This window comes from Coregonus lavaretus (genome assembly GCF_964263955.1).
Source record: "Coregonus lavaretus genome assembly, chromosome: 40".
Classification (NCBI taxonomy): Eukaryota; Metazoa; Chordata; class Actinopteri; order Salmoniformes; family Salmonidae; genus Coregonus; species Coregonus lavaretus.
Genome location: NC_140027.1, coordinates 13,495,342 through 13,515,468, shown reverse-complemented (window position 1 = coordinate 13,515,468; position 20,127 = coordinate 13,495,342). Strand labels below are relative to the sequence as shown.

Here is a 20,127-nt window from a genome sequence, read left to right as displayed (position 1 = left end):
ACAAATGCACACTTTAAATACTTTTTTGGGTAGTCATACTTGGGGAAAAATAATGTGAATACTCAAACAGTCAAAAAAGGTAAAATGGCCATCCCTAACTGTGATGTCCAAACTTGTGAAACGTGTTCACATCTATGATTGGTAGAGATTTGGTCCTGTCTGGACCAACCAAATTTGGTCTTGTTTAGGGGCTGAGCTCCAGTGTGTAGAATAATACCCAAAAATGCAAAGGAGGATATTAAATTTTTCTACCTTTGTACATCACCATGATGAGAATGACATTCATAATTATGCATTTCTCTATAATACAGATCAAGGACCCATGATGTCATTCTGTTACCGGGTGCTGATCCACTTTACTTACTGTAATTCAAAAACCCAAATATATATTTTTTAATTAACTCAAGGTGTCAGTGTGGCGCAGTGGTCTAAGGCACTGCATCACAGTGCTAGCTGTGCCACTAGAGATCCTGGTTCGAATCTCTGTCGTAGCCGGCCGCGACCGGGAGACCCATGGGGTGGCGCACAATTGGCCCAGCATCGTCCAGGGTAGGGGAGGGAATGGCCGGCAGGGATGTAGCTCAGTTGGTAGAGCACGCTTTTTGAAAAATTAATAACAAATAATGTATGCACTCACTAACTGTTAATCGCTCTGGATAAGATCGTCTGCTAAATGACTAAAATGTAAAATGTGTCATATCATAGCTGACACCCCATTCTTTCAGCAGACATCTTTGAATCTTAATTTGGAGTAGATACCAAACTTTGCATCTGCACTGCATTGTTTAAAGTATACTTTTGCGTATGGTTTGTTAAACTTTGCAATCAATTATTTTTTTGGAATACATTTTAAAGTGAAAAAATGAGTCTCAACATCCCTCTGTTTCTGTGGAATTGCCCATATGAGAATTGCATTCAGGATTTGTTTTCTCCTTCTAGGATACATCAAATCACAGTGGAAAAGACAGGTAGAAATTGGTTTGTGATTTACTGAATTATTTCTCCTATTCAGAGCCTATGCCTATGTGAAATCGTGCAGCTGTGTATCTCAATGAGGGATATGAGCCTGAGAAGTGTGACAGATGTGATCTAGTGACAGTGTGACAATAGCATCACTCTTCCGGTTAATGAAAACCATCTCCAAACTGTCAAATACTTCTGCTTCACAGTGTAGTGTTGAGAGAAAGCCATGGGAGCAGCTCTAATGTTGTGCTTCTCAGAATTTAGCATTAGCCTATTCAGAGACATAGGGCATTAGTATGTGTAGTATGACATGAATAACCATTACCACCAACCTCAGTCAAAATACTGTAAACGTACCTATTAAGCCAAGAACCGGAGTTCTACTGTTAGCACTGAGGCGGTGTGCCCTAAATCAAATCACATTTTATTTGTCACATACACGTGTTTAGCAGATGTTATAGCGGGTATAGCGAAATGCTTGTGCTTCTAGCTCTGTCAGTGCAGTAATATCTAACAAGTAATATCTAACAATTTCATAACATATACCTAATACACACAAAACTAGTAAGGAATGGAATTTAAGAAAATATACATATATGGACAAGTAATGACAGAGCGGCATGGACTAAGATACTATAGAATAGAATGCAGTATATACATATGAGATGAGTAGTGCAAGATAGAGTTGAAGTCGGAAGTTTACATACATCTTAGCCAAATACATTTAAACTCAGTTTATCACAATTCCTGACATTTAATCCTAGTAAAAATTCCCTGTTTTAGGTCAGTTAGGATCACCACTTTATTTTAAGAATGTGAAATGTCAGAATAATAGTAGAGAGTGATTTATTACAGCTTGTATTTCTTTCATCACATTCCCAGTGGGTCAGAAGTTTACATACACTCAATTAGTATTTGGTAGCATTGCCTTTAAATTGTTTAACTTGGATCAAACGTTTCGGGTAGCCTTCCACAAGGTTCCCACAATAAGTTGGGTGAATTTTGGCCCATTCCTCCTGACAGAGCTGGTGTAACTGAGTCAGGTTTGTAGGCCTCCTTGCTCGCACACGCTTTTACAGTTCTGCCCACACATTTTCTATAGGATTGAGGGCAGGGCTTTGTGATGGCCACTCCAATACGTTGACTTTGTTGTCCTTAAGCGATTTTGCCACAACTTTGGAAGTATGCTTGGGGTCATTGTCAATTTGGAAAACCCATTTGTGACCAAGCTTAAACTTCCTGACTGATTTCTTGAGATGTTGCTTCAATATATCCACATAAAAGTCCTTCCTCATAATGCCATCTATTTTGTGAAGTGCACCAGTCCTTCCTGCAGCAAAGCACCCCCACAGCATGATGCTGCCACCCCGTGCTTCACGGTTGGGATGGTGTTCTTCGGCTTGCAAGCGTGCCCCTTTTTCCTCCAAACATAACAATGGTCATTATGGCCAAACAGTTCTATTTTTGTTTCATCAGATCAGAGGACATTTCACCAAAAAGTACGATCTTTGTCCCCATGTGCAGTTGCAAACCGTAGTCTGGCTTTTTTATGGCGGTTTTGGAGCAGTGGCTTCTTCCTTGCTGAGTGGCCTTTCAGTTTATGTCGATATATGACTCGTTTGACTGTTTTATATAGATACTTTTTTACCTGTTTCCTCCAGCATCTACACAAGGTCCTTTGCTGTTGTTCTGGGATTGATTTGCACTTTTCGCACCAAAGTATGTTTATCTCTAGGAGATAGAACGCGTCTCCTTCCTGAGCGGTATGACGGCTGCGTGGTCCCATGGTGTTTATACTTGCATACTATTGTTTGCACAGATGAACGTGGTACCTTCAGGCGTTTGGAAATTGCTCCCAAGGATGAACCAGACTTGTGGAGGTCTACAATTATTTTCTGAGGTCTTGGCTGATTTCTTTTGATTTTCCCATGATGTCAAGCAAAGAGGCACTGAGTTTGAAGGTAGGCCTTGAAATGCATCCACAGGTACACCTCCAATTGACTCAAATAATGTCAATTAGCCTATCAGAAGCTTCTAAAGCCATGAAATCATTTTCTTGAATTTTCTAAGACGTTTAAAGGCACAGTCAACTTAGTGTATGTAAACTTCTGACCCACTGGAATTGTGATACATTGAAATAATCTGTAAACAATTGTAAACAATTGTTGGAAAAATTACTTGTGTCAAGCACAAAGTAGATGTCCTAACCGACTTGCCAAAACTATAGTTTGTTAACAAGAAATTTGTGGAGTGGTTGAAAAACGAGTTTGAATAGCTCCAACCTAAGTGTATGTACACTTCCGACTTCAACTGTATGTAAACATTATTAAAGTGACTAGTGTTCCATTTCTTAAATTGGCCAGTGATTTCAATAGGCAGCAGCAGCCTCTAATGTGCTAGTGATGGCTATTTAACAGTCTGATGGCCTTGAGATAGAAGCTGTTTTTCATTCTATCGGTCCCAGCTTTGATGCACCTGTACTGACCTCGCCTTCTGGATAATAGTGGGGTGAACAGGCAGTGGCTTGGGTGGTTGATGTCCTTGATTATATTTTTGGCCTTCCTGTGACATCGGGTGATGGATGTGTCTTAGAGATGGGTAGTTTGCCCCCAATAATGCGTTCGGCAGACCGCACCACCCTATGGAGAGCTCTGCGGTTGCGGGCGGTGCAGTTGCTGTACCAGGTGGTGATACAGCCCGACAGGATGCTCTCAGTTGTGCATCTGTAAAAGTTTGTGAGGGTTTTAGGTGCCAAGCTGAATTTCTTCAGCCTCCTGAGGTTGAAGAGGCTCTGTTGCGCTTTCTTCACCATACTGTCTGCGTGGGTGGACCATTTCAGTTTGTTGGTGATGTGTACGCCAAGGAACTTGAAACTTTGCACCTTCTCCAATGCGGTCCCGTCGATGTGGATAGGGGGGTGCACCCTCTGCTGTTTCCTGAAGTCCACGATCATCTCCTTTGTTTTGTTGATGTTGAGTGAGAGGTTATTTTCCACTCCCAGAGCCCTCACCTCCTCCCTGTAGGCGGTCTCGTTATTGTTGGTAATCAAGCCTACTACTGTTGTGTCGTCTGCAAACTTGATGATTGAGTTGGAAGCGTGCCTCCCGAGTGGCGCAGTGGTCTAAGGCACTTCATCGCAGTGCTAGCTGTGCCACTAGAGATCCTGGTTCGAATCCAGGCTCTGTCGTAGCCGGCCGCGACCGGGAGACCCATGGGGCGGCGTACAATTGGCCCAGCGTCGTCCAGGGTAGGGGAGGGATTGGCCGGCAGGGATGTAGCTCAGTTGGTAGAGCATGGCGTTTGCAACGCCAGGGTTGTGGGTTCGTTTCCCACGGGGGGCCAGTATGAAAAATAAAACAATAATGTATGCACTCACTAACTGTAAGTCGCTCTGGATAAGAGCGTCTGCTAAATGACTAAAATGTAAATGTGCTTGGCCACGCAGTCATGGGTGAACAGGGAGTACAGGAGGGGGCTGAGCACGCACCCTTGTGGGGCCCCAGTGTTGAGGATTAGAGAAGTGGAGATGTTGTTTCCAACTTCACCACCTGGGGGCGGCCCGTCAGGAAGTACAGGACCCAGTTGCACAGGGCGGGGTTCAGACCCAGCGCCTCGAGCTTGGAGGGTACTATGGTGTTGAATGCTGAACTATAGTCAATGAACAGCATTCTTACATAGGTATTCCTCTTGTCCAGCTGGAATAGGACAGTGTGCAGTTTGATGGCGATTGCATCGTCTGTTGATCTATTGGGGCGGTAAGCAAATTGAAGAGGGTCTAGGGTGGCAGGTAAGGTAGAGGTGATATGATCCTTGACTGGTCTCTCAAAGCACTTCATGATGACAGAGGTGAGTGCTACGGGGCGATAGTCATTTAGTTCAGTTACCTTTGCTTTCTTGGGTACTGGAACAATGGTGGCGTCTTGAAGCATGTGGGAACAGCAGACTGGGAAAGGGAGAGATTGAATATGTCCATAAACACACCAGCCAGCTGTTGTGTTTGTTATTTTTTTTCTTCATTTTGTATGATCCTCGTAACCTGCAAGAATGTTTAGTCTTGTTTTCCATTTCCACCCTTTTTCACTCAGTTGTTGACCAACGTTTACGTGTGACATTTTGGGCTAGTGTAATCGTCCTCTGTAACTGCCCTTTGTTCCCTTACACATTAGCCTACACACTGTCTCAAAGCTTCTCAAATTCTCCCGCTGCAAGACTACAAATGTAATTTCAGTTGCCTGTTGATCGACCCGTTGTTTTTAGCCCATGTCTAAAGTCAGTCTTAGGTTTTATTGATTCAATAGGTCAACATTTATATTTTCCCTAGAACCAGTGGACTTGCCTCCGAGGGGCCAGAGTTGTTATGAATAAGCCCAAGTTCCAAATCATTTTTACACAAAAGATATGTGTCCAAAGCTCCATCTTGTGATCCCACGGTCATTCATCAGAAAAATAAAAACCTGTTTATTGAATTTTTGTCTTATCTTTTCTAGGAAATGCAGTTTGCTCCCAGCACAACGAGAACATTTACGTATCAGGGATTTCTAATGGTAAGTTGGTTTCATCATAAATAATCTGATCTAGGCTATCTCTCAGCTCTCAGTGGTCTAAGGCATTGCATCGCAGTGCTAGCTGTTCCACTAGAGATCCTGGTTCGAATCCAGGCTCTGTCGTAGCCGGCCGCGACCAGGAGACCCATGGGGCGGCGTACAATTGGCCCAGCGTCGTCCAGGGTAGGGGAGGGATTGGCCGGCAGGGATGTAGCTCAGTTGGTAGAGCATGGCGTTTGCAACGCCAGGGTTGTGGGTTCGTTTCCCACGGGGGGCCAGTATGAAAAATAAAACAGTAATGTATGCACTCACTAACTGTAAGTCGCTCTGGATAAGAGCGTCTGCTAAATGACTAAAATGGAAGACATTCACACATAGCATTTTGTGTGACAGTGTTGAGTTACTACTGTGTTTTTAGGCAGGAGAGTGGGATAGGCCTACTCTCTTAAGAGGCGTTACGGAAGCCTGAAAACTACTTATGTTTTTATTTAAACCTCCCGTTTTCGGCTTGACTTGTCAATGTATTTTATGAATTTTTCTTAGCGTTTTAACATTAAGAACAATTGTCCATTTGTCACATCCCTAGGCTGGACCAGAAATAACAATCGATGTGAAATGTGTGGGCATTTCAGCCGCAAATACATTTGATCATTTTCAACCCGAGCAGAAACAGTGGTCACAATCCTATTTCCTAAATGGTGTCACTGATGTGCGTTGTTGAATTTGGGGACTATTTCATAAGGATTTTAGCTTACTATTTTGTATTTTGTACCCTGTTTTTCTCCCCAATTTTGTGATATCCAATTGCGATCCAATCTTGTCTCATCGCTGCAACTCCCCAACGGGCTCGGGAGAGGCGAGTCATGTGTCCTCTGAAACATGACCCGCTGCTTCTTAACCCGGAAGCCAGCCGCACCAATGTGTCGGAGGAAACACTGTTCAACTGACGACAGAAGTCAGCTTGCAGGCTCCCGGTCCCCCACAAGGTGTCGCTAGAGTGCATTTAGCCAAGGAAAGCCCACCGGCCAAACCCTCTTCTAACCCGGACAACGCTGGGCCAATTGTGCACCGCCCTATGGGACTCCCGGATCCCCAGGCTGTAGTGACGCCTTAACACTGCAATGCAGTGCCTTAGACCGCTGCGCCACTCAGGAGGGCCACGACACATTTTTAGTCACTCCATAAATGTATACGCTACAGAAGCTAACAGTTTTCTTTCACCCACTATTGATAAGAAAATTGTGGACTACCTTCCTGATTCCATAGTGTCCTTTATTATTATTATTATTATTATTATTATTATATATCTTTTTTAATTTAGGGGGTAGATCAGCTTTAATATTGCAGATAGATTGTAACTTCCTTCAATGTAATTGTCTGCATCACTTCCAATCCCCCATGTTTTCTTTCTCGAAAAAAAATAATATATATATATATATATATATATATATATATATATATATATATATACAGTGAGGGGAAAAAAGTATTTGATCCCCTGCTGATTTTGTATATTTGCCCACTGACAAAGACATGATCAGTCTGTAATTTTAATGGTAGGTTTATTTGAACAGTGAGAGACAGAATAACAACAACAAAATCCAGAAAAATGCATGTAAAGAATGTTATAAATTGATTTGCATTTTAATGAGGGAAATAAGTATTTGACCCCTCTGCAAAACATGACTTAGTACTTGGTGGCAAACCCTTGTTGGCAATCACAGAGGTCAGACGTTTCTTGTAGTTGGCCACCAGGTTTGCACACATCTCAGGAGGGATTTTGTCCCGCTCTTCTCCAAGTCATTAAGGTTTCGAGGCTGACATTTGGCAACTCGAACCTTCAGCTCCCTCCACAGATTTTCTGGAGACTGGCTAGGCCACTCCAGGACCTTAATGTGCTTATTCTTGAGCCACTCCTTTGTTGCCTTGGCCGTGTGTTTTGGGTCATTGTCATGCTGGAATACCCATCCACGACCCATTTTCAATGCCCTGGCTGAGGGAAGGAGGTTCTCACCCAAGATTTGACGGTACATGGCCCCGTCCATCGTCCCTTTGATGCGGTGAAGTTGTCCTGTCCCCTTAGAAGAAAAACACCCCCAAAGCATAATGTTTCCACCTCCATGTTTGACGGTGGGAATGGTGTTCTTGGGGTCATAGGCAGCATTCCTCCTCCTCCAAACACGGTGAGTTGAGTTGATGCCAAAGAGCTCGATTTTGTTCTCATCTGACCACAACACTTTCACCCAGTTCTCCTCTGAATCATTCAGATGTTCATTGGCAAACTTCTGACGGGCCTGTATATGTGCTTTCTTGAGCAGGGGGACCTTGCGTCGCTGCAGGATTTCAGTCCTTCACGGCGTAGTGTGTTACCAATTGTTTTCTTGGTGACTATGGTCCCAGCTGCCTTGAGATCATTGACAAGATCCTCCCGTATAGTTCTGGGCTGATTCCTCACCGTTCTCATGATCATTGCAACTCCACGAGGTGAGATCTTGCATGGAGCCCCAGGCCGAGATTGACAGTTCATTTGTGTTTCTTCCATTTGCGAATAATCACACCAACTGTTGTCACCTTCTCACCAAGCTGCTTGGCGATGGTCTTGTAGCCCTTTCCAGCCTTGTGTAGGTCTACAATCTTGTCCCTGACATCCTTGGAGAGCTCTTTGGTCTTCGCCATGGTGGAGAGTTTGGAATCTGATTGATTGATTGCTTCTGTGGACAGGTGTCTTTTATACAGGTAACAAGCTGAGATTAGGAGCACTCCCTTTAAGAGTGTGCTCCTAATCTCAGCTCGTTACCTGTATAAAAGACACCTGGGAGCCAGAAATCTTTCTGATTGAGAGGGGGTCAAATACTTATTTCCCTCATTAAAATGCAAATCAATTTATAACATTTTTGACATGTGTTTTTCTGGATTTATTTGTTGTTATTCTGTCTCTCACTGTTCAAATAAACCTACCATTAAAATTATAGACTGATCATTTCTTTGTCAGTTTTTTCCCTCACTGTATATATACATTAAATATATTATATATATATATTAGGTCTGCACGATATATCGTTTCAGCATCGACATTGCGATGTATGCATCCGCAATAGTCACATCAAAGAATGTGCGATTTAGTAAGGTAAACATATATCAGTCTACAATGTATATATTTTTAAAATGTTAAACTAGTATTATATCTGTCTGATATAATGTAATTTACTCCGATTTATGGGTTATTGGATACACAGTTTATTATTATTATTATTATTATTATTATTATTATTATTATTATTTTAAACACTGAGTTCGTTGCTGCACGTAGTTGACATGCAGGCTCTGCTTGCGTGTGACGAAATAATTAGCGAGGAACAGGCAAAAAAGACCGAAATGGATAATGTGGTTGCAAAAAGAAATGCTTTGGAGGGCATTGGAGGGTATTGAGATGCTTTGCACTCGTCATACGAAGATTTGTGGTGCCGCCTTAAATGATCAAACAAATTGGTCGTGTTGCCTCGTGTTTTGCCAACAATTGCAAGGCACTCTCGACAAAGTACCTGTTTTTGGTCAACATCATCCTGTCTGTAGCCAAAATATTTCCACATAATTGACGATGCATTTCGAAATTCTCCATTTCGGTCTTTTTTGCCTGTTCCTCGCTAATTATTTCATCACATCGCACGTTCTGCGACGTGACTATTGCGGATGCATACATCGCAATGTCAATGCTGAAACGATATATAGCCCTAGTTTTAAGAAAAATAATTGTTAAGTACAAAATAGATAAGTAACAAATAATTAAGGAGCAGCAGTAAAATAAAATAACAATAGGGAGGCTATATACAGGGATACCGGTACAGAGTCAATGTGCTTATTTGAGCTGTTCTTGCCATAATATGGACTTGGTCTTTTACCAAATAGGGCTTTCTTCTGTATACCCCCCCTACCTTGTCACAACACAACTGATTGACTCAAGCTCATTAAGAAGGACAGGAATTCCACAAATTAACTTTTAGCAAGGCACACCTGTTAGTTGAAGTGCATTCCAGGTGACTAACTCGTGAAATTGAGAGAATGCCAAGAGTGTGCAAAGCTGTCATCAAGGCAAAGGGTGGCTACTTTGAAGAATCTCAAATATAAAATATATTTTGATTTGTTTAACACTTTTTTGGTTACTACATGATTCCATATGTGTTATTTCATAATTGTGATATCTTCACTCTTATTCTACAATGTAGAAAATAGTACAAATAAAGAAAAACCCTGGAATGAGTAGGTGTGTCCAAACCTTTTGACTGGTAGTGTATGTAAGGTGGTTCCCAATCGGGGACCCGTTTTGGCTTGCGAGCACTACTTTCAAAACTACCGGCCAAAATAATTCAAAACCTCTAACATCACTTGAAATGCTCATTTGTGTGTGTGTGTGCGCGCCTGTCTGTGTCCGTGTGTGTCTCTCTGGCCAGCCTGTGGAGATATGGCGGAGCAGATCAGGGCGTCCAGTGGAGTGATAACCAGCCCTGGCTGGCCCTTCCAGTACCCGTCCAGGATCAACTGCAGCTGGAACATCAGGACCAACCCTGGGGAAATCATCACCATCAGGTACAGCTGAACACCATCTCCTCTCCACAATCTATACCTCTCCTCCTTTCTTCTTCCTCCTCTCCCTCAGCACTTCTCTCCATCTCTCCCCTTCCTCTTCCCTCCCTCAGTCTGTCATCAGCCTGGCTGGCTGCGCACACTTCCCACGCGCTAAAAGGGCCTGATTAATGCAGAGGCTGAAGCCCCGGGGCCCAAGCCAGTATGGTGCCCTTGAGCAGATAAATATGTGTATCTTTAATTTTGTTTTACTGCAACCACCAACCACAGGAGCCCGCTCTCAATGAGTGTAGATAGTCTGCCACTCTGCAAATCAACAGATGGGGGAGGAGGTCGGGGGAGAGTAATTTTAGCAGTTTTAAAGCTAATTACCAGCAATTCTACACATTTTGCCATGACATGCCATGTTAATGATGTCTGAATGAGATCGATTAACAAAATCAATGGGGGCCCACTGGAGCCCTGTGTGTCCAGTCGGTATTCGGCCATGATTACTACAAGTTTAGATTGCTGGTAAGGATATGACAAATGGACAATTTTTCATAACATTTAAATGACCTTTTTTTTTATTTTATATTGGTTTTCTGTTAAAACTGTTAAGAAAAAACCAAAGCCCTGGGGCCTATGATTTGTTAATCCGGCCCTGCGTGCTAGCTTCTCCTCAGAGTACTAGCTCAGCTCAGCTGAAACAGTTAGGGCTTGGATTTGCGGTACTGTAGACTATAGGCCTAGGTGCTGCTGTGTAATGCTCTGATGAAGGTCTGTTTAGACCGAATGCTTCGCTCATGAAATGTCAGTGTGCAGAGATCTTTCTTCAGGTACTGTATACTGCACATGACAACGCCCTCTCTCACACTCATTGTGTGTTTTATACAGTTTAAATGTGTCCATTTGAAGTAATGTGTTTTTTATTCATTTTGATGATGCTCTTCAGATGGGCTTTCATTGTGCTTGTAGTGTCCTGTTTGTTCGCGAAGCATCAGCTCAAGTACAAGTATTGTGTTTTCTGTCTGGACCGACCAGAGCGCTGAAAGGAACCCGCCTTTTCTTTATTCCAGTGCTGTGTCCATGGTTACCAGCACAGAAATAGACCCTCTGTGTTTGTGTTGTTTTTTCTACAGGATGTGATTTAATTGCAAGATGAAAACCGAAAACGCAATCTATCAATGACCAAAAATGGGCAACAGAGCTTGCACACAAACACTTGATAAATTCACTAAATTAGTGAATGTGTTAGTAATAGGTTAGTAGTAAGTGTTTATACTCAAGTGGTGGTTATGCACATTAATAATATAAGTGGTTATGCTTTACTTTTAAGTAAAAGCAGTTGAGTTATTTGCTATGTCATTGATTTAACTGTTTTCATTGAGTCTCATCCAATGTACTCTAACCCTGGAGGAAAGTCACTCAGTCTTACCAGTGATCATCTTTATTGTTGGGGAATTTCTTTCAACTGTTTGCTTTTTTCCAGCATGTACCCTATGAAAGTCGCTCATATCGGTGACATCCAGTTTACAGACTTCGACTAGCAATTAATGTGATGTGGTTTTCTTACCTACTTCAGTTGAATGCACTTATTGTAATTCACTCTGGATAAGAGTGTCCAAAAGCTAGAATCCTTAATTGGTGAAACTGCCACGTCCGTTTGGGATATTACAAGAAGTTACTGCAAACAACAAACACTTTTTTTCCCTCTAACATCAATGCACGTATCATAGAACAGCAGAACATTTACTGAAAAACAATAAAGGCGCTGGGGCGAACAGTGGTGCTCTTTCCCCAAATGCGGATTTGTCCTTTAACTTAGTAAAATGTACAGTACATGAATCATTTTTACTGTCTGTAAACCTTATTTAACCCCTTTGCCATTTCTCCCCCCAGCTTCCAGGACTTCGAGATCCAGAACTCTCACCGTTGCGGGCTGGACTGGGTTTCCATCGGCACCTACAAGAACGTGGATGGCTACCGGGCATGTGGCTCGTCCATCCCAGCCCCCTACATTTCTTCCCAGGACCACGTGTGGATCAAGTTCCACTCGGACGACATCATGACCGGCAAGGGCTTCAGGCTGTCTTACATAACAGGTAGCACAGCTCGCAGAGTCATCTTATTTATATCTGTCAGCGAGGGCTACTGTACGGTCTGGTCAGCGATGACACCCGGTGTCATATGGACGGACGTCTAGTGGTGGTGGTGATGATTTTGCCGTGGCCAGGCAGTGCGGCTGACAGCTGAGCTGAGCTCCTGTACAGTAGTCTCTCAAATCCCTGTCTCATCCCGCTCTCGCGCTCTGTCTTTCTCTCTCTCTCTCCCTGACTGTGTGCAATTCCCTCTCTCACACAAGGTGCGCCTTCACCGCAGTCCAGACACTAATTCAATGTGACCGAGCAACAATGTGTGACCAGCGCACCTTGACCAAATAATTGAATTAGTCATGTATTTGTAACACTAGTGAGACACGCACACTTTAACTGGAAATATATATACATTTGTATCCTAACGAGCTCGGAGGAGAGAATGATGACGGGTTGTAAATGGCTTACAGCTGCAATGTGAGCCTCTATTCCTCGAACGCTGCGGCCTCTGGAAAAACTGGAAATGAATAATTGTCTCGCTTGGCACTTTATGCACTTGAAGCAGCCTTTTGTTTTTTTGTACTGCTCTCTCTCACTATGCCCTTCTCTCTCTGTTGTCTCCAAGCATTGGCTTTTCAAATGTGTCTGTGACAGAGGCTCAGAGGCTCATGGACTGTGAACATCTATAAATGACTGTATGAAGCACTGCTTATATAATGTTGATGGTGCACAGCTTGTACAATAGGCACTATCATTGTACATAATTAAACTAAATGATCCCACATTATTTCCCCTCGATTGTCACTAATGGTAAAATATTTGTAAGTGGTCACTCAGTGCATTAAATGGTGGTATTTCCTAATACTCTCAATTTCAGGAAAATCGGAGATGATCAGCTGTGACTCGGACCAGTTCCACTGCTCCAACGGGAAGTGCATCCCGAAGTCGTGGAAGTGCAACACCATGGACGAGTGTGGTGACAACTCTGACGAGGAGCTGTGCGTCCAGCCCAACCCCTCCGCAGCCTTCTCCTTCCAGCCCTGTGCCTTCAACCAGGTAGAGATTACTGACTTTGTGTAGTCTAGGTCAAGGGGATTGTGTATTTGTATATATTGTATGTATTTTCCAATTTAATTGAATATAAAGTGCCTTTGGGGTGTTAAATGTACAGCCAATCTTGTGCGCTGTCCATTCTTTTGGCCACCTGATAAAAACAAGGACCACAATGGAAATAGGTTTGTAGACTTTATTGTGTTTTTAATCTCCTACGATTTTTGTTGAATGTATTGTTGTACTCCCATGGCCGAGGCAACAATATGTCTTTTTAAATTTGTCAAATAAAATTCCTTCATTACTTTATTCAGTTTCCCTGCCTGTCCCGCTACACCCGTGTCTACACCTGCCTGCCCGAGTCGCTCAAATGTGATGGCAGCATCGACTGCCAGGACCTTGGTGACGAGATTGACTGCGATGTGCCGACCTGCGGCGACTGGCTGCGGAACTTCTACGGCACCTTCAGCTCGCCCAACTACCCTGACTTCTACCCACCAGGCAGCAACTGCACCTGGCTCATCGACACGGGCGACCACCGCAAGGTTGGTACTCTGATTCTTTTGCCTGTCTGAGAACGAGGACCGAACAAAATGGATGTGGCTAGGACTGTTAATTGTATTGTTTGTTTGTGTATTGTTGTACAGTATTCACATGGCTGAGACAACTGTGGGTTTGTCTAAAATGACACCTTATCCCTATATATCCCTATCCCTATATTTCCACGCCACGCTGCTCTTTCACGCCACGCTGCTCGTTGGTAAGCAAATGCTCCTGCTACCTGTCTCTTCTTAACTTGTTGACTGGTGTTTTGGCTCACTGCCCTGCAATTTATTGCTTGCTTCTACAGCACCAACTTGCGAGTTGGACATCTCCCGCTCGTAGTGTCTATGTGTGTGACTAAGGTGTGTATTGCTTGTGTGTTTGCCATTTCACAGGCTGTGCTTGTTTCAGGAGGCTGGGTGCGGCCTGTATTTGCAAACCCACTGTAGCTTATAGCAAACTCGTAGTAAATTCCTGTCAAGAAGAGCGACACGGAAGCCCAGTTAGCCTAGCTAGCCTGTAGTTTCAAATGGAGGTCGCTAACAAACGGTTTCAACGCTGCAGGAGCTGTGTTTATTTTGCTCAATTCGAGGACAATGTGCACCGTCCAGACTTTCAATGTAGCAGCTGTTTGCTCGCGGAGGACTACAGAGGCGAAGTGGCTACTCTTAGCAAACAAGTAGCAAACTTACTCAAGCTACTGGGGAATCCACATCCGCCCAACTTTCTGTTTCTCTTCTACTCCAGTAGCTGGACGCCATTCTGACCTGATGGAAGTGTCGCCGCTGTGTCGTCTCGCCATAACCGATTGGCCGGTGCTCTGCAGGGATCCCTCCCCCGAAGGGGTCTCCGCCTTCCCTGGTGAATGGAGTTAGTGGGATGCTTCTGGAGGACTTAGTGGACGTTCCTATTCTTGACCCTGCCAACCAGCCATGGAGTCAAGTCACTCGCCGTGGAAGTCGAAAGCAGCGGCCTTTGGCAATTGGGGCCTCCTTGGCGGTGGGAAGACTTCAGATTCACCACCCTGGATCCAGAGGTTCCGGCGCCTTCATCCCTGGGGGCTTCAGCTTCGAGATCGGATCCGGAGGTACCTGCAACTTCGGCCCCTGTTCTGACTCCCTCTCCGGTGGCTTCTACGGTGAATGAGGCTTTGTTGGTTATAGGAGGCTCGAACTGGGTGCCTTGGCACCACGCACGCCCGGAACCTGCTGGCGTGCGAGGTTCCACCTCTGGTAAATCCTTGATGGGTCTCTCGAATCATGCGAGGTGTAGGAATGGGCGGATTTCCTCTTCCATTTTGCCGGCTGTTGTCTTAAGCAGCTCTATGGTGAGAAACGTATTGGTTTCTGGAGCAAAAACCCTGTGCTACCCCGGGGCTCGAGTACAGGATATTACTAGACTGCTCTCCACCTTTCTACGTCAGCACACAGAGATCGATGCGGTTGTAGTCCATGGGGGATTTAATGACGTTAGGAATGGTTGCTCGGAACGGATGAAACATGATTTAGAAGAATATATTGGGTCTCTGCTGGATGCCAAAAAACGTCCTATCATTTCTGGCCCTGTGCCCTCGCTGGGTCAAGGTAGTGAACATTTTAGCAAGCTACTAGCACTTCACAACTGGCTACGTGACTACTGCAGCTCCTTGGGTGTGACCTTGTGTAGAAAACTTTGACAACTTTTGGAAGCAGAGGATGCTCTGTAAGGAGGATGGGATCCACCCTAATCATTTGGGTGGATGGATCCTGTCCAAACACTACAAGGCAGCGCTGAGGCAATGACTGATCAAATCAAGCTCCTCAAAGGTATTACTCCCATTTAAATTGCAGCGATATCATTCCGCCACAGCTTCCCATGTTGATAGGGGGTATTGTAAATAGTAATTCTGTGCCTGTTAATTTAAATTCCATTGATAGCTCTCTTAGCTTCCTTAAGGAACCCACTGTTGTTAGCGCCACCTAATGCTATTAATAGTTTTATGCTATCAGTAGTTTTATAAAAAACAATGTCCTATCCCGGAGCTCGAGTAAATTACATTACTAAGCTGCTCCCGAATGTACTACGTCAGGACATGGAAATCGATTCTATCGTAGTCCATGTGGGTTTTAATGACATAATGAAGGGCAGCTCTGAACAGTTGAAACTGGATTTTAAAGAGCTGATGGACTCTCTGCTAGACAAATAAAAGACTTGTCATATTTGGCCCTGTGCCCTCTCTGAATAATGGCATTGAATGCTTTAGCATGATTCTTTCTCTTCACAACTGGCTACGTGATTATTGCAGGTCAATGGGTGTAACTTTTGTTGACAATTTCGATACCTTTTGGAAACAAAACCCGTTTTATAATGAGAATGGGATCCACCCAAATCATTTGGGTTCATGGATCCCTTCATAGCATTATATGGCGGCGTTGAGACAATGACTTCAAATCAAATTTTAACAGGTGTAGACCTTACAGTGAAACGCTTACTTACAAGCCCTTAACCAACAATGCAGTTTTAAGAAAAAAAGTGTTAAGTAAAAAACAGATGAGTAAAAAATAATTAAAGAGCAGCAATAAAATAACAGTAGGGAGGCTATATACAGGGGGTACCGGTACAGAGTCAATGTGCGGGGGCACCGGTTAGTCGAGGTAGTTGAGGTAATATATACATGTGGGTAGAGTTAAAGTGACTATGCATAGATAATAAACAGAGAAGCAACAGCGTAAAAAAGGGGGTGGGGGGACAATGCAAGTAGTCCGGGTAGCCATTATTAGCTGTTCAGTAGTCTTATGGCTTGGGGGTAGAAGCTGTTAAGAAGCCTTTTGGACCTAGACTTGGCGCTCCGGTACCGCTTGCCGTTCGGTAGCAGAGAGAACAGTCTATGACTAGGGTGGCTGGAGTCTTTCACCATTTGTAGGGCCTTCCTCTGACACCACCTGGTATAGAAGTCCTGGATGGCAGGAAGCTTAGCCCCAGTGATGTACTGGGCCGTACGCACTACCCTCTGTAGGGCCTTGCGGTCGGAGGCAGAGCAGTTGCCATACCAGGCAGTGATGCAACCAGTCAGGATGCTCTCGATGGTGCAGCTGTATAACTTTTTGAGGATCTGAGGACCCATGCCAAATCTTTTCAGTCTCCTGAGGGGGAATTGGCTTTGTCGTGCCCTCTTCACGACTGTCTTGGTGTGTTTGGACCATGATAGTTTGTTGGTGATGTGGACACCAAGGAACTTGAAGCTCTCAACCTGTTCCACTACAGCCCCGTCGATGAGAATGGGGGCGTGCTCAGTCCTCTTTTATTTTTTTTCTGTAGTCCACAATCATCTCCTTTGTCTTGATCACTTTGAGGGAGAGGTTGTTATCTTGGCACCACATGGCCAGGTCTCTGACCTCCTCCCTATAGGCTCTCATTGTTGTCTGTGATCAGGCCTACCACTGTTAATTGCCTTGCGGAGTGAGTAGCTACACTGTTTGTATTCTGCCATATTCCCAGTCACCTTGCCATTGTTAAATGCGGTGGTTCGCGCTTTCAGTTTTGCGTGAATGCTGCCATCTGTCCACGGTGTCTGGTTAGGGTAGGTTTTAATAGTCTCACAGTTGGCACAACATCACCTATATACTTCCTGATAAACTCAGTCACCGGTTTCAGTGTATTCGTCTAAATTATTTTCGCAAGCTACCCGGATGCATACACACACACGATAACATACGCACTATACACACACGTACACATGGATTTTGTGTTTATAGATATGTGGTAGTGGGGTAGGGGCCTGAGGGCACACACTTAGTGTGTTGTGAAATCTTTTATGAATGTATTGTGATGTTTTAAAAATTGTATAACTGCCTTAATTTTGCCGAACCCCACGAAGAGTAGGTAATGCCTTGGCAGCAGCTAATGGGGATCCATAATAATGCTCATAAGCATAGGGGTATTGTCGGCAGTAATCTTGTGCACATTTACCTGAATTCTACAGTTTTTTTTGGGGGGGGGGGGGGGGGGGGGGGGTAGATCAGCTTAATATTGCAGATAGATTATAACTTCCATCAATGTAATTGTCTGCATCACTTCCAATCCCCCATGTTTAAAAAAAAATATACATACATACATACATACATACATACATACATACATACATACATACATACATACATACATATCCTTAAAAAATATATATATATTCCCCTTTATTACTTTCCAACCCCGCCACCCTTTCCCCAACTGGAGTAAACTAGTGAACAACAACGCCTAGGCCACTACTTCCAGCCCATACCCACTATCTACATTTTATGGACACAGTCAATTTTACAGTAATTACATTTTGTTTGTTCTTTCTCCTGAACTTCTTCTACTCTCAACCTTTCCGATCATTTTCATGATGTCCATCCGGTTTGCTTCTATATGCCATATCTTTCTAACTGTGCTCCTTCACAAAAGCTCTCAACCTACAACCCATACACTTATTATGGACACAGCGTGCCTACATTATTAGTTATCTTGTTATTGTTTGTTGTTGGTTGTTATTAGTCCCATCCTTCAATTCCATTCAACACCTCCCATCTATCTTTTAACACCATCCATATAGGATTTCTATTTGCCATATATATTTCAACTGTACTGTGATGCCTTACAAAAGTTCTGAACCTTTCTATTCTCATTGTTTCTACAGATTGTGAATTGAAAATAACAAAAATTTGCTAATAGTATTAGCAAAAGAAATCCGCAGGGTTAGCTCCAGGTAAATATTGCAATCCTTTAGCCATTCCTGGACCTGTGTCCAAAAACAAGCTACAAATGGACAGTACCAAAACAAATGATCTAATGATTCTGTCTCTTCGCAGCAAAATCTGCAGAGCTGGGAAGATTGTATCCCCCATATAAATAACATTCTACTTGGTAGCAAGAATTGTATATAATAATGTAAATTGAAAGATTCTAAGTTTTGAATCCGGTGTTGTTTTGCGTATCAGTTCATAAACACTATGCCATGGGATCGGTACGTCAAAAATCTCTTCCCAACTATTTTGCAATCTATATGGGACTGCTGTCAATCCTTTGGTCCTTAAATGAAACTGATAAACCTTTTTATTTATCACAGTTTTCCTTAACCAATTATGTTCTTTAATGCAAGGCCGACAGACAAGTTCCTTACTTTCTCCTCCTTCCACTTTCCTCTTAAATTTTTGCGGTAAGGCTGCAATTATTTGGTTGTAATTTTGGGTAGAGCAGACATTTCCATATGTTTTTGTTAGCTGCATGTGCGACATAACACCACCAGTCCTACCGATGATATCATTTACAAAGATTATACCTTTTTTAAAATATTTTGTCAAAACAAACGTTTTTTTGTCAATTATTATAATTGAGTTTAACCACAATATTTGTTGCATTATTTGTTCTGTCGTTTCTGGAGGATTAAATTGAAATTGCAACCAACTTTCTATGGCTTGTTTTAGAAATAGTAATATCTGGGAGATGATTTCCTTTTCAAATAACTGAAAGTGAGTGGTTGTAATCAGAATAAAGGGGAAAAAGGCCATTCTTGAACATTGGGTGAGACAATCTTACTAATTTGCTAGTGAACCAGTTCGGATTTAAGTATAACTTTTGTATGACTGAAGCTTTTAGTGATAGGTCTAATGCTTTAATATATAACAATTTCTGTCCTCCGAATTCATATTCATTATATAAATAGGTCCGTTTAATTTTGTCTGGCTTGCCGTTCCAAATCAAATGGAATATTTTTTTCTCATATAATTTAAAAACTGTTCTCTAGGCGTAGGCAAGACCATAAGCAAATAGGTAAACTGGGATAATACTAAAGAGTTAATCAGGGTGATTTTTCCACAAATTGACAGGCACCCACCTTTCCATGGTAGCAAGATCTTATCTATTTTTGCTAACTTTCTATTATAATTTATTGAAGTGAGATCATTTATTTCCTTTGGGATATGTATTCCGAGTATATCCACATCACCATCAGACCATTTTATTGGTAAACTACATGGCAATGTACATTTTGTTATTTTTTATTGATCCAATACGTAATATAGTACATTTGTCATAATTTGGTTGTAATCCAGAGGGGTTAGAAAATGTATCTAGATCCTCTATGCGGCTGTGGATTGATTCTAGTTGTGGATTTAAAAGAAAACATGAATCATCAGCGTACAATGACACCTTTGTTTTTAAGCCCTGGATTTCTAATCCCCTGATATTATTATTGGATCTGATTTTAATGGCTAACATCTCGATGGCCACAATAAATTTACTCCATTGACAGTTTATAACTTTCTGAGAAATAGCCATTATTTACTATTTTACACCTAGGGTTACTATACATGATTTTGACCCATTTTATAAGAGATTCACCAAAATTGAAATGC

General features: G+C 42.8%; 1 protein-coding gene across 1 annotated transcript in view; it reads left to right on the top strand.

Annotated features, from left to right (window-relative positions):
• LOC311113522 (low-density lipoprotein receptor-related protein 12-like) overlaps window positions 1-20,127 on the top strand; it is a 54,548-nt gene that overhangs the window by 2,190 nt on the left and 32,231 nt on the right. The window contains exons 2-6 of the mRNA XM_084156763.1: window positions 5,451-5,507; window positions 9,956-10,091; window positions 11,970-12,172; window positions 13,041-13,219; window positions 13,528-13,758. Of these exons, the coding sequence (XP_084012889.1) occupies window positions 5,451-5,507; window positions 9,956-10,091; window positions 11,970-12,172; window positions 13,041-13,219; window positions 13,528-13,758 (806 nt within the window). The remainder of the gene's footprint in view (window positions 1-5,450; window positions 5,508-9,955; window positions 10,092-11,969; window positions 12,173-13,040; window positions 13,220-13,527; window positions 13,759-20,127) is intronic.